Source organism: Cuculus canorus, chromosome 25, assembly GCF_017976375.1.
Source record: "Cuculus canorus isolate bCucCan1 chromosome 25, bCucCan1.pri, whole genome shotgun sequence".
Classification (NCBI taxonomy): Eukaryota; Metazoa; Chordata; class Aves; order Cuculiformes; family Cuculidae; genus Cuculus; species Cuculus canorus.
This window is the reverse complement of record NC_071425.1, coordinates 3,872,449-3,883,979: the sequence shown is the minus strand read 5'-3', so window position 1 is coordinate 3,883,979 and position 11,531 is coordinate 3,872,449. Positions and strand designations below refer to the sequence as shown.

General features: G+C 47.5%; 1 protein-coding gene across 2 annotated transcripts in view; it reads left to right on the top strand.

Moving 5' to 3' along the window:
- Positions 1 to 573: 573 nt before the first annotated feature.
- Positions 574 to 11,531, top strand: part of ASIC2 (acid sensing ion channel subunit 2) — a 537,867-nt gene continuing 526,909 nt past the window's right edge. Inside the window, exon 1 of one of the 2 annotated variants that reach the window (XM_054088237.1) lies at positions 574 to 1,369. In XM_054088237.1, the coding sequence (XP_053944212.1) occupies positions 806 to 1,369 (564 nt within the window). In that variant the 5' untranslated portion in view covers positions 574 to 805. The remainder of the gene's footprint in view (positions 1,370 to 11,531) is intronic. The other variant, XM_009555383.2, reaches the window with a different exon arrangement.

The following is an 11,531-nucleotide window of genomic DNA, read 5'->3' as shown; positions in this document are numbered from 1 at the left end:
CTCCCCTGCTTGATCTGTGTGTGTGTGTGTGCACGGAACTGAGCAGCAATATTTTTCATCCTTTTCTGCCTATTTTTTTAGCCTTTTCCTCCTCCTTTTTTTCTGTCGTACTTCTCCTGCTGAATTAGCTGCCCACCTTGCCTCGAGAGGAGCCCTTGGATATAAACCCAGCAGCACAGGGTGAATTTTTTGGGGAGGATATTTCTTGGTGCCCTGTCCAAAATGGAGGGGTGGGGAGAAGAAGAGATGCCTGAATCCAGCAGCTCGTATCCCCGGAGCACGGGAAGCATCGCCGCATCGGTCTGAAAGCCCCACTGCTCTGCAAGACATCGGCTCTGGGAAGCAGCATCCTTGGGCTTTATGCACTAGTTAACAGGCTGTGAGCTGCCTCGACTTGTTTTAAGCTCTCTCTCCCTTAATCTTCTCTCCCTTCAGTGTGTGTGTGTGTGTGCATATGTGTGTGTGTAGGGGGAGGACTTCGTTTCCATTGGCTCAGCTTTCGCTGCCCACCCACATCTCTTCCACATCACCTTGGTGTCTCCCTAAATAAAACCAGCCCTTCTTATCGCTCCGAGGAAATCAAGAGCGAGAGTTTGAATGGATTTCATATAAATATTTACCCCTCCGAAGCTACTGCTGAGCTCGTGCCATAAACTCGCAGCAGCTGGCCTGAGACTCTCTTTCTCTCTCCCACCCCTATAAAGGGGTTTAATTACTTTCAAGAGGGGAGGGAAGAAATCCGGATCCCGGTTCCAGCTACAGACTGACCCAAAAAGCAGTGCCAGGATTGAACTAACTATCCCTGATGGATCTGAAGGACAGCACCAGCGAGGGCAGCATGGGCAGCCTGCAGCCTTCCAGCATCCAGATTTTTGCCAACACCTCCACGCTCCACGGGATCCGTCACGTCTTTGTCTACGGGCCAGTGACCATCCGTCGCCTGCTCTGGACCTTGGCTTTTGTGGGTTCACTGGGTCTCCTCCTGGTTGAGAGTTCAGACCGAGTGGCTTTCTATTTCTCTTACCAGCACGTGACCAAAGTAGACGAGGTCGTAGCAAACAGCTTGGTCTTCCCTGCTGTCACCATTTGTAACCTCAATGAATTTCGCTTTTCCCGGCTCACCACCAACGACCTGTACCACGCCGGGGAGCTCCTGGCTCTCCTTGATGTCAACCTGCAGATCCCCAACCCTCACTTGGCTGACCCGGCTGTCTTAGCCATTCTCCAAGAAAAGGCCAACTTTAGGCAGTATAAACCAAAAGTTTTCAACATGCAGGAGTTCCTGGCGCGGGTTGGCCATGACCTGAAGGATATGATGCTGTACTGCAAATTCAAAGGGCAGGAGTGCAACCACGAGGACTTCAAAACTGTGAGTATGAGCAGACACTCTGCTTTTCTCTTCTCTGGGTGTGTGGACAGCAGTGGTGTTGCAGGACCAGGGCAGCATTGGAGGTCACTGGACTACTTGTGCGTGCACGGGGCTCTGCGTGAGTGGCGTCTGCCGGGCTCTGCTACGGCAGAGGAAGAGGAGGCAGCCTGTTGAGCTGAAGTTTGTTTCCTGGACTCCTAATGAGAGGATACATGGGGCCAGTGCTGCGATGGGCATGCAGCAGGTCCAACCCTCATCCTGCAAAAGGCCCACAGCTCCCAGATGGTTGCTTGGTGTCAGACCGGGGCATTAGATGGGTCCTGCTGAGCATCAGAGGGGGCCTGGGGCTCTCTTGCTGTGGCCGGTGAATGTTAGCTAGATAAGAAAGCAGAAAGAGCTGGAAAGAAGCCAGAAAGAACAGCAAGCATTTGGGGATGGTCTGAGTGATGTCCATACAGCAGCTGTATTTCCCCGGGTGTTTGTATCCTTGCTGAAATCGTGGAAAGGGAAATTTTTCTGCTTCTTCCTGGTGGTCATGGCTCATAAATCCTAGTTTCAGTGTGGGCAGCAGCTGAGTCCCTTCCTGGTGCTGTGTTAGAGTGAAGAGGAGGGAAAAAAAGGCAGAAGAGGAAAAGAAAGCAGGCTCAGTCTGCTCTCAGGCTGGCGGGGAGGTGGAGCGAGCCGGATAGCCTGAGGATCCTGACGGAAGCAGACGTTGCTCAGTTTACAGCTTCTGGAGGACACCCTGATGGCAGTGCAGGCTGCCTTGGGTAGTTTGGCTGGCAAAAAGTATCAGTTTAAAATAAAGATTCTAAGTAGGTTGTCTGGAAGATGTGATGTCCTCCGCGTGCTGCCGGGGCAGGTGAGCGCGCCGGGCTGGGCAAAGGGGTGCAGAGGGCTCTGCTTCCCCCAGGCTGCTGGTTTGAGTGCTGTCCTGGCAGAGACGTCCGTGTGAGGGTTGGGAACTGGGCTAAGTTGTACTTTGCTCTCAGGCCACGCTGACCAATCCCTTCGAACCGATTCAGCCGGTTGAGGGGTCATTAACGCTGGAATCAGTAACGCTACAGCATTCAGATGGTTGTTTCTTTGGGATCGATGCTGCTTGTTCTGCTCACTGCTCACTGCCTTGTGGATAGGCAGGTGCCGTAACAGGATTCGTGATGGACTGGTTTATCAGCAGGATTTTTCTCCGGCTTTAGGAGGAGGGAATATTTTGTGTCTCTGCTCCTTGTGGGTCTCCCAAAAAATGAGTCCAACTGACTTGTGCTACAAAGTCATTGCCATCACCTGGACTGTGATGTCTTTGAACGTCTGAGCAGGAACATATAATTTTATGTCTCAGTTGTTGGTTGTACATAACCCTGATGCTTTGCCCATTTCGAACTGTGTATCCAGGAAACAGCTCCTTTCCTTCGCTCCCAGTGCAGATCCGAGTAAAGTTTGGGCCACGCGAGTTGTAGGAAGGTATCAAGAAAGTAACTCGGAGTAAAGCAAAAGCCACATGTGACTAAGTCTGGAGAATGAGATAGAAAAGGAGAAACAGATGCAAAAGTCCAGGGGACAGAAGAATTGGGGAGCGAGGTTCCAACAATATGGACAGACCTCCCCCGGCTGTAGGAAGGATGTGGGGAGAGGGAGGTATTTTGCCCATGGGTTTCCCAATAATGCAATAAACACGAGGCAGAAGCAAAAGCCTCAAAGCCAAAAAATAAACAGCATATTCAAAACATCTGCAGGACTTTAAAAGCAGGTCCTGTTCTCAGATAAGACAGGAGCTCGTGGCACCCTCCCTGGGACACAGTGGGTGTCATCTCCCTGGCCATTTAGGTTTTTGAGGTAGCTGCTTCTGAAACAATGATTTTTCTTGTTTTCCACGGGGGATACAGAAATTTCCAGAAAGGTTAAACATTCCCTGTTGGCTAAATAAATCCTTCCTCTGGTAAAAGAAGTTAGGACCAGCTAGAAGGACATAGGATACTGTGGACTGTCAGTGCTTGTCCTCATCAAAGTACTGTAGAGATTCAGAAACAGAGCAGTGAAATACTTCAGTCCATTGTGCAAATCAGCTCCTACAGCAGCCAAGAGACAAATCTTCCCCGCATTCTCTTTGTGCCTTTCTAACAGAGGCAAAGTTTCAGTCTGACTGACTCCAGGTAGTCCCTCAGGTGATGGAAACCCAGGGAGAAGTACTCAAAAGGGACATAACAACCCTGTTTTCCTTCCAGACTTTACCTCTGAGAGATAAAAGGCAGCAAAAAGTGTCTGCTTGGAAGCTGAGTAGGTGTTTCCACAGGGAGCATGCTGTAAAGGTTTTTGAACTGCCTCCAGGCTGAATCACAACCTCATGTCCTGGATGAATTTTGCATTTAATCACCACCGACCTGTTGCAACTGTGCATCCAAGCTGTGTGACAGCATATCCATCCTGATGTGAAACCGGTTGGGAAACGAGAAGCATCACCACTGTAGCCTATTTTCTCTCATCGGGGTTTTCTCTCCTGTCTCTCCTGTCTCCCACAGCACTTTTGTAATACACCATCACGGAGAAGAACTCTGACTCTTTTTCTCTCACCCCAAATCCATTCGTTTGGGAGCAGAAGAGGCAGGAGTTTTGCAGAAGGAGGCTGCATCAAAGCAGTTAACTCTGCAATAAGGTACTGCTGAAGAAGTGAATGCAGTGTTGTCGGCTGCTCACATCCCTTTTGATGCACGGGGTGGGGGATGTGTGGGGTGAAATATGTCCCCTGAATAAAACACCCCCTGATTTACTCTGTGGGAAAGCACAAGCTGGAATGGCATTGTCCCGGCACTTTGTAAAACGTGACTTTACCCTCCTTCCTCCTCCAATTCCCTATTTTAGTTCCCTGTGGTTGCTTCATTAACGGGATTTCAGCTGTGCTTTCCTTACACTGTTTCTTCTCCTCGGGATAACAATCTAATGCCCTTCAGATAAGACTCCCCCATATTATGGTCTGCTCAGAGGAGTGAGTCCCCTAAGCTTTTCTGCAGAGACACAGCCAAAGGGAAGAGCGAGGTCTTAGCAGAGTATGTGCTGATTCCTGAGCCGGCATTGCAACGCTCTGAGCAGCAGATAAGATAATGCAAACCTCTGCTGTAGGCAAAGCAATGAAGAATAGCAAATTGGCAGAACACGCTTTAGCAAACCCATTCCCTGGGAGTATTTGAAGGAGGGAAGCCTGAAAGCAGCAGCAGCAGAGGAAATCCCCTCCTTTTTTTTGTGTGTGTGTGCATTGCTCCTCCCAGGAGGTCTCAGTTGAAAATGACCTTGCAGATGGCGTTTCTTCTGGAGGAGCTGCGCTCATGCTGCTCAAACATGACATTAAGGTCTTCTCAGCCTTCTGCTAAGCTCGGTAAAGCTGTGGCTCATCAGCCCGGCACACACCGCTGTGATTTTCTGGGTGTCTCTATGGGTGTGCTGGAGAAAAAAACCTTTTTCCTGGGCCTGTTGTTGTGGCTCGTGGTGTTTTGCTGTTCCGGTATGGGATGGACCGAGGAAAGGCAGGGGAGCCTCGCAGGGAATTTCTGTGTGTGACAGCAAACGCATGGAGCAACAGGGTTGAAAAGTCTGCAAAAAGCCTTTCAGCCTGTGGAGCAAAGGCAGAATGGCTGATGGGACGACCTCAGTGAAGGTCCTGAGGATACGTGCAAGAGAAATGAGCTCTCTCAGTCCCACCTCGCTGAGAAAAATCAACCCTAGTAGACAAACCCAAGCAGACACATTTGGATGCTGGCGGTGGGTGTGCATTCTGGTGTGTGAGCGTGTTTTTCAGTCAGGTCATTTGCCAACTGGAACGTGTAGCGCGTGGTTCCTCCACATCCAGTTCATTTCAGCAGTAACAATAACTTCGCTTGTGCCTGCCATGCCTTCATCGTAGGATGTCTATTATCCTCAGTGGCCATGACAATTGAAGGATACAACTCATTTATTTTCAACACACATTCTTACTGACAGACAGTGTCCGCATAATGGAGAGAATCTCATGTGAATATTTCTATTTTGAGAAACAAGTTTCTGCCAATCTATCTGTCTTTCTAAATGCATATATTTTTTCTTGCATTCTTTCTGGGGCATCCATGAGCCCAGTATTTAGTAAATAGCTTTGGCTTATAGACTTACTAGTCCATTCTCTTCTCCTATTATTCAACTTCCACTTTCCTCAATAAAAAACAATCAGGATGCTGGCTGAAAAAAAACATTAGGTCTTTCTATTTAACAGTTTTTGTCAGGAAAATCATGATTTTTCCCAAGTTTGCTCCAGAACCTGGGATGTCATAATGAGATCTGCAATTAGAATCATAGCATCATAGAAAGGTCAGGGTTGGAAGAGAACTTAAAGCCCATCCAGTTCCACCAGCCCCCTGCCATGGGCAAGAACACCTCCAACAGACCCGACTACTCAGAGCCTCATCCAACCTGGCCTTGAACACCTCCAGGGATGGGGCAGCCACCACTGCTCTGGGCAACCTGGGCCAGGGCCTCCCCATCCTCATGGTGAAGAAATTCTTCCTAATGTCTAATCTAAATCTTTCCCCTTCCAATTTAAAGCTATTCCTTCTCATCCTGTCACTCCAGGCCCTTGGTAAAAGCCCCATCCCAGCTTTCCTGGAGCCCCTTTCAGCACTGGAAGCTGCTCCAAGGTCTCCCTGCAGCTTTCTCTTCTCCAGGCTGAACAACACCAACTCTCAGCCTGTCCTCATAGCAGAGGTTCTCCAGCTCTTGGATCATCTTTGTGGCCTCCTCTGGACCCCTTCCAACAGTTCCATCTCCTTCTTCTGTTGGAGATTCCAGAACTGGACACAGGACTCCAGTTGGGATCTCACGAGAGCGTGTGATAACTTTTACACAACTGGGTATTTCTTGCATTAGGAGACTTAATCTTCGTGCAGCCTTCCCGGTTTGCATGATAACATCTGGAGGATGCACAGCGGAGTTTTGGTGCATGGGCACAGACACAGGAGGGAGAGCAGTGTTGTTGGTGTCTTGGTTGAGTATCTAAAAATTAGGTAGGTTGTTCCTGGGTCACGTATCTGGCTGATATGCAAACCATGCCATACCCTTGAGAAACGCAGACTGTTTATTGACCAGGGAGGTGGTTGAGTCGCCTTCCCTGGAGGTGTTTAAGGAACGGGTGGATGAAGTGCTGAGGGACATGGTTTAGGGAGTGTTAGGAATGGTTGGACTCGATGATCCAGTGGGTCCTTTCCAACCTTGTGATTTTGTGATTCTGTGATTCATTCTACCCAACGTTTACCAGGACTCAGTTTCTCTGTCTCTTAATCATTTGACTACAAAATGAGAATGGTAGTGCTTCCCCACGGAGCTGATGGAGCTTATGTTGCCTTTATTCCTTACAAAATTGTAGGATACTGCTTTAAAATTCACCAGAAAGATTCATGGGAGGATACCAGTTAGGATGAACATCTGTTCATGGGTCTTGAATGGAGTTAAAAGGTAATGAAGCAAAGCCTGTAGAATTTCAGTGGGGTCTTTTCATGGCAAACCAAATTTTAAACCCTTAAATATTGGAAATATTGACACGGAGTGAAATAATTCCCATTTGAAAGAAAGTTCAGGAGTGTGGCTGTAGAGCATGAACTTAGGATGTGCGTAATCCATGTTTGAGGCATCGGTCTGACTCAAGAGCATGGTGATAAACTCTTCCTGAATATTCTTTTAAAAGCTCTGTTTTCTGGTGTGGTTTGAGCTGTTTCTTGATGGGGGATACTTCCCTCCAATGCTCGGGGTATAAGATGGGAAATTACCTAAAGATCTGAGATATCTCGGCAACCAGCACAGCCCAAATATCACAGCTGGCAGGAGATCAGAGGGTTATGAGTGCAAAGGGAACTGAGGAACAAGAGGAACCCTAAAGGGGGAAAGACAAAGCGCTTCTGTGCCTAAAAGCCAACTGTGGCCTCAGCCTTCCCTTGCTTGTTTATGATGTGAACCTGGCCGCTTCGTTAGAGGGAGAGCAAGAACCACTATTGTCTTTTAAGTGATTCTCATTCATCACAATTATCCATCAGGAGGTCAAGAGAGAGCTCCTCTGTCCCCCAGTCCATGACAAATCTGCTGGGAGGTTTGCACTCGAAACAGCATCCGAAGCAGAAGCAAAATGCAAATGCTGCCCTGAGATCAGGAAGAAACGCTGAGCAAGAAGGATGTCAATAGAGTCACAAGGATGGAGGAGATGTTCCAGGGCTGCAAGTCTTTTTCCAGCATTTTCCTGGGAATTCCATGAGGTTTTCCTTTGCATTGGAAACACCTCTGAGCCCAGCTCCTTGGGGCTACCGGAAAGCTGGGAAGGGCTCTTGATTAGGGAGTGCAGGATGAGGGGGGACAGTTTTCAGCTGAAAGAGGGGAGATTGAGATCTTAGGAAGAAATGTTTTGCTGTGAGGGTGTTGCTACTTCAGTGTTGGGAAGTGGAGTGGAGCAATGCCTTACTTGAGCCTCCATCCCTCTTCTACATCCTCACTATGTTCTACAGGTTGAGGGGAGATTTAAATTGGATATTGGGAAGAAATGATTTCTTGTGAGAGTTGGGAGGCCCTGGCCCAGGTTGCCCAGAGCAGTGGTGGCTGCCCCATCCCTGGAGGTGTTCCAGGCCAGGTTGGATGGGGCTTGGAGCAACCGGATCCAGTGGGAGGTGTCCCTGCCCATGGCAGGGGTTGGAACTGGATGATCTTTAATGTCCTTCTCAAATCATTCTGTGATTCTTGCACCTCAGCTCTCCTACCTGCAAAAAACCTCTCTCCCAGAAAAGGGGGGAATTATCCTTTCTGCCAGGGAGACGCTGGGAACTGAATTGCTGGAAAGCTGTGGAGAGGCAAGGTTGTAAAAAAACAGGTAAAAAGGATGAAAAATGTCCTTCAGCCAGCGTGTCCTAGTGCTTCCATAGCCCATGGCTCTCGGTGACAAACACATTTCATCTCACAGGGTCTCTCTGACAACTGATCTTTCACAGAGTTCTCTTGGGTACAGATTGTTGTTGCAGTTGGTGAAGGGTGAAGCCGTGGGAAGCATTCAAACGTACTTGTGCTCTTCCTACATGAACCAGACAAGTTTAGTCATGTCCAAAACTGTAAATGAAGGCCAGCAAGGACCAGGAACTTATTTAAAAAAAACAACAACCCAGCATGGTTTCCATCTGGAGAGATAAATATGAACAATATTGCTTGTCCTGACCTTCTTCCATACACCTCATACAAGTGCCCCTTGGAGACTTCCTGACAAATAATAAATAACCTCCCAGATGTTCCCTCTTGCAGCATCTTTGTGCTTATGTGACCAACAGCAGTGATGCCATGTGATAAAACAAGATGTGACTGCTGTAAACCACTCCGTGAGTTTAAATACTCCTTGCAAGGTCCTGACCACTACAGTTCAGTGCCCACGATCCACATGGATGGAAACGGGCATGAATCAAAACCAGGAGTTAAAAAAGGAAACAGGAGGAATTCTCACTTGATTAAAGGACAAACCAAGTCTGACTTCAGTGTTGGCCTAGGTGGTCTGTTGAGGTCCCTTCCAACCATAGTTATTTAATGATTCCATAGTAAAACGTAGGTGCATACCTGCTGGGACTTATTCTCTTTTATTGGTCTTTTGGAGTCTCATTTTTTTTGTGCCCAATTCACTCTTAGTCTTCAATACATGCACGAAAAATGAGATACAGTTTTGGAAGATGGTTGCCAACCCCTCTGTGCATATGAGTTTGAGTTCCATCACTGACCTACAGAAAAAATTGGTCTAAACCGCACAGTTGTTGACAACTTTGCACTGAGCGTTCAAGGCGTTCACAGCTCTGATTCTGTAATGAATCAGTCACAGTTTCTCTGAAGTCCTGGTCTTCTCCATCTCCCGGAATGAGCCCCATTTGATTTAGAAGGAGACAGTGGAGATTCCTTGAAAAAAAAACCTCCAATCCATCATTCAGCTCCTCTTGACTGAGAAAATGTGCCTTGCAGCTCCTGAGGAGTGCAGCCGGCTGCGCAGCAACAGGAACAGTGAGGTCATCTGAGGCATCTCCATCTCCTCTGGCAGAGCCCAGCATCTGCAAGTCCCCTCCTACGCCTTCACAAAAGCATTTGTTAAAGAAATTTATACCTAGAATGTCAGCCAGACTCAGCTTGGCTGGTGCAGTGGAATTACTCATTAACTGGCTGTCAGGGATGCATGGTCAGGGCGTAGGCAATAAAAGGCAATATATTGTTCAGATACTGTGGTAAGGTGGGTCCAAGAAGGATGCCAGATGGATATGTTGCTGCCACAGCTGTACCAACTCTCTACAGTACTCAAAATATATCGCTACCTGTATCTTGCTGAGATATTAAGAAGAAAAATCATTCAATGCATTCCTTTTATCGAGGGATGAGCATAACCTGGATGGTCTTCTCAAAGCTCGCTGGTATTTCCAGACCTTCAAATAGCTGTGAGGAAACATCTTAGGGCTCACCAGCTGAACAAGCTACGATGGAAAAGGAGCTAGATGAGGTGGACCTTTGTGACTCCCATCTGCTAGGAATTAATCCATGAGACTGGGATCAGAAAACCGAAATTGCCCCTTGAAGGCAAGAGACCATGAGTCATTTAGACAGATTGACACCAGTATGCTCAGTGCCGAACGAGAAACAATTTCCAACCAGCCATGAATATTTACAACTCAAGCACATTCCATTATTTGAAGAAAAGCTGAATCGTTTTGATCATTTGTTGCTGTTGTTGTCGCTGTTGAAGAAAGGATTTAGCCGGGGTGTTAAATCAGGGAACTTGAAGTGAAGGAGTGAATGGTAATGGAAAATGCACATCTATTTGCTCAGGGTGAGACAGATGAAAGGAGGTTTAAGCCGCACTTGGTTAGATTTTTCACGTGCAATAGAAGCTGCTCAGCTGTCTGCTCCTGGTGGATGAGCCAGTTCTGCACCGATTTCCTCAGAAACTGGAATTTGCAAAGAAAGTCAGAAGTAAGGAATCTGAGTCACATTCAATCTGCTCACCAGATGCTTCTTCAGATAATTTGACCTTGTATGAGAAGGTGCCTTCAGGCTCTGGCCAAGTGGTGGGAACTTCACCAAGCCTTTGGGCTTCCCTTTCAGTCAGTAGCTCAGATTTCACTTCCACTGTGAGTTTGTTGGGAAATCCAGTCTGTCCTTAAGGAAACCAATAGTTTTGAGTCTGACCCGCTTCCATATCTGAAAAATAAAACCCAGCAGGCTCAAGGCCAAAAATTTATTGGGATGAAGTTTAACTTTGAATCTTCATGATGCTGTTTCAACAATGCTGAAGACTGATATAGAAACAGATGTAATATAAAGATGGGCATGACAGTAAAAATTAAAAATGCGTTTGCCTTTCTAAAGGTTTCAATCTTATTGGAGGAGGAAAGTCAAAACATTGCATTTAGGAATTTTCTTGTTTCATGTTTCACCCTTGTTCTTCTCAAGCTTTTGGAGATGCCATGCTAGAGTTATAGAGGACAATCATGCAAGGAACGGGTCCAGAGAAGGGCTACAAAGATGTTCAGAGGGCTGGAGAACCTCCCATAGGAGGACAGGCTGAGAGAGTTGGGGTTGTTCAGCCTGGAGAAGAGAAGGCTCCAGGGAGACCTTATAGCGACCTTCCAGTATCTGAAAGGGGCTCCAGGAAAGCTGGGGAGGGGCTGTTCACAAAGGCTCGTGGGGATAGGACGAGGGGGGACGGGTATAAATTGGAAGGGGGAAGATTTAGATTGGACATTAGGAAGAAATTCTTCATGATGAGGGTGGTGAGACCCTGGCCCAGGTTGCCCAGAGCAGTGGTGGCTCCTCCATCCCTGGAGGTGTTCAAGGCCAGGTTGGATGGGCCTTGGGCAGCCTGAGCCAGTGGGAGGTGTCCCTGCCCATGGCAGGGGGTTGGAACTGGATGATCTTTAAGGTCCCTTCCAACCCAAACTATCCTATGATTCTATAATTCTATGGTTCTATGACTTCACTTTGTGGGGCTTAATTGCATAACAGTGATTCAAACTGTTTGTTCACCTGAACATTTGAGGGAAATGAATCTTAGGCCAGGAGAAGAGAATAAATAAACCCAAGCAAATGCTCTCTGGTGACTTAAGGGCATGTACTGTGGATAATAAGGGCTCAAATCTCTGCCACCTTG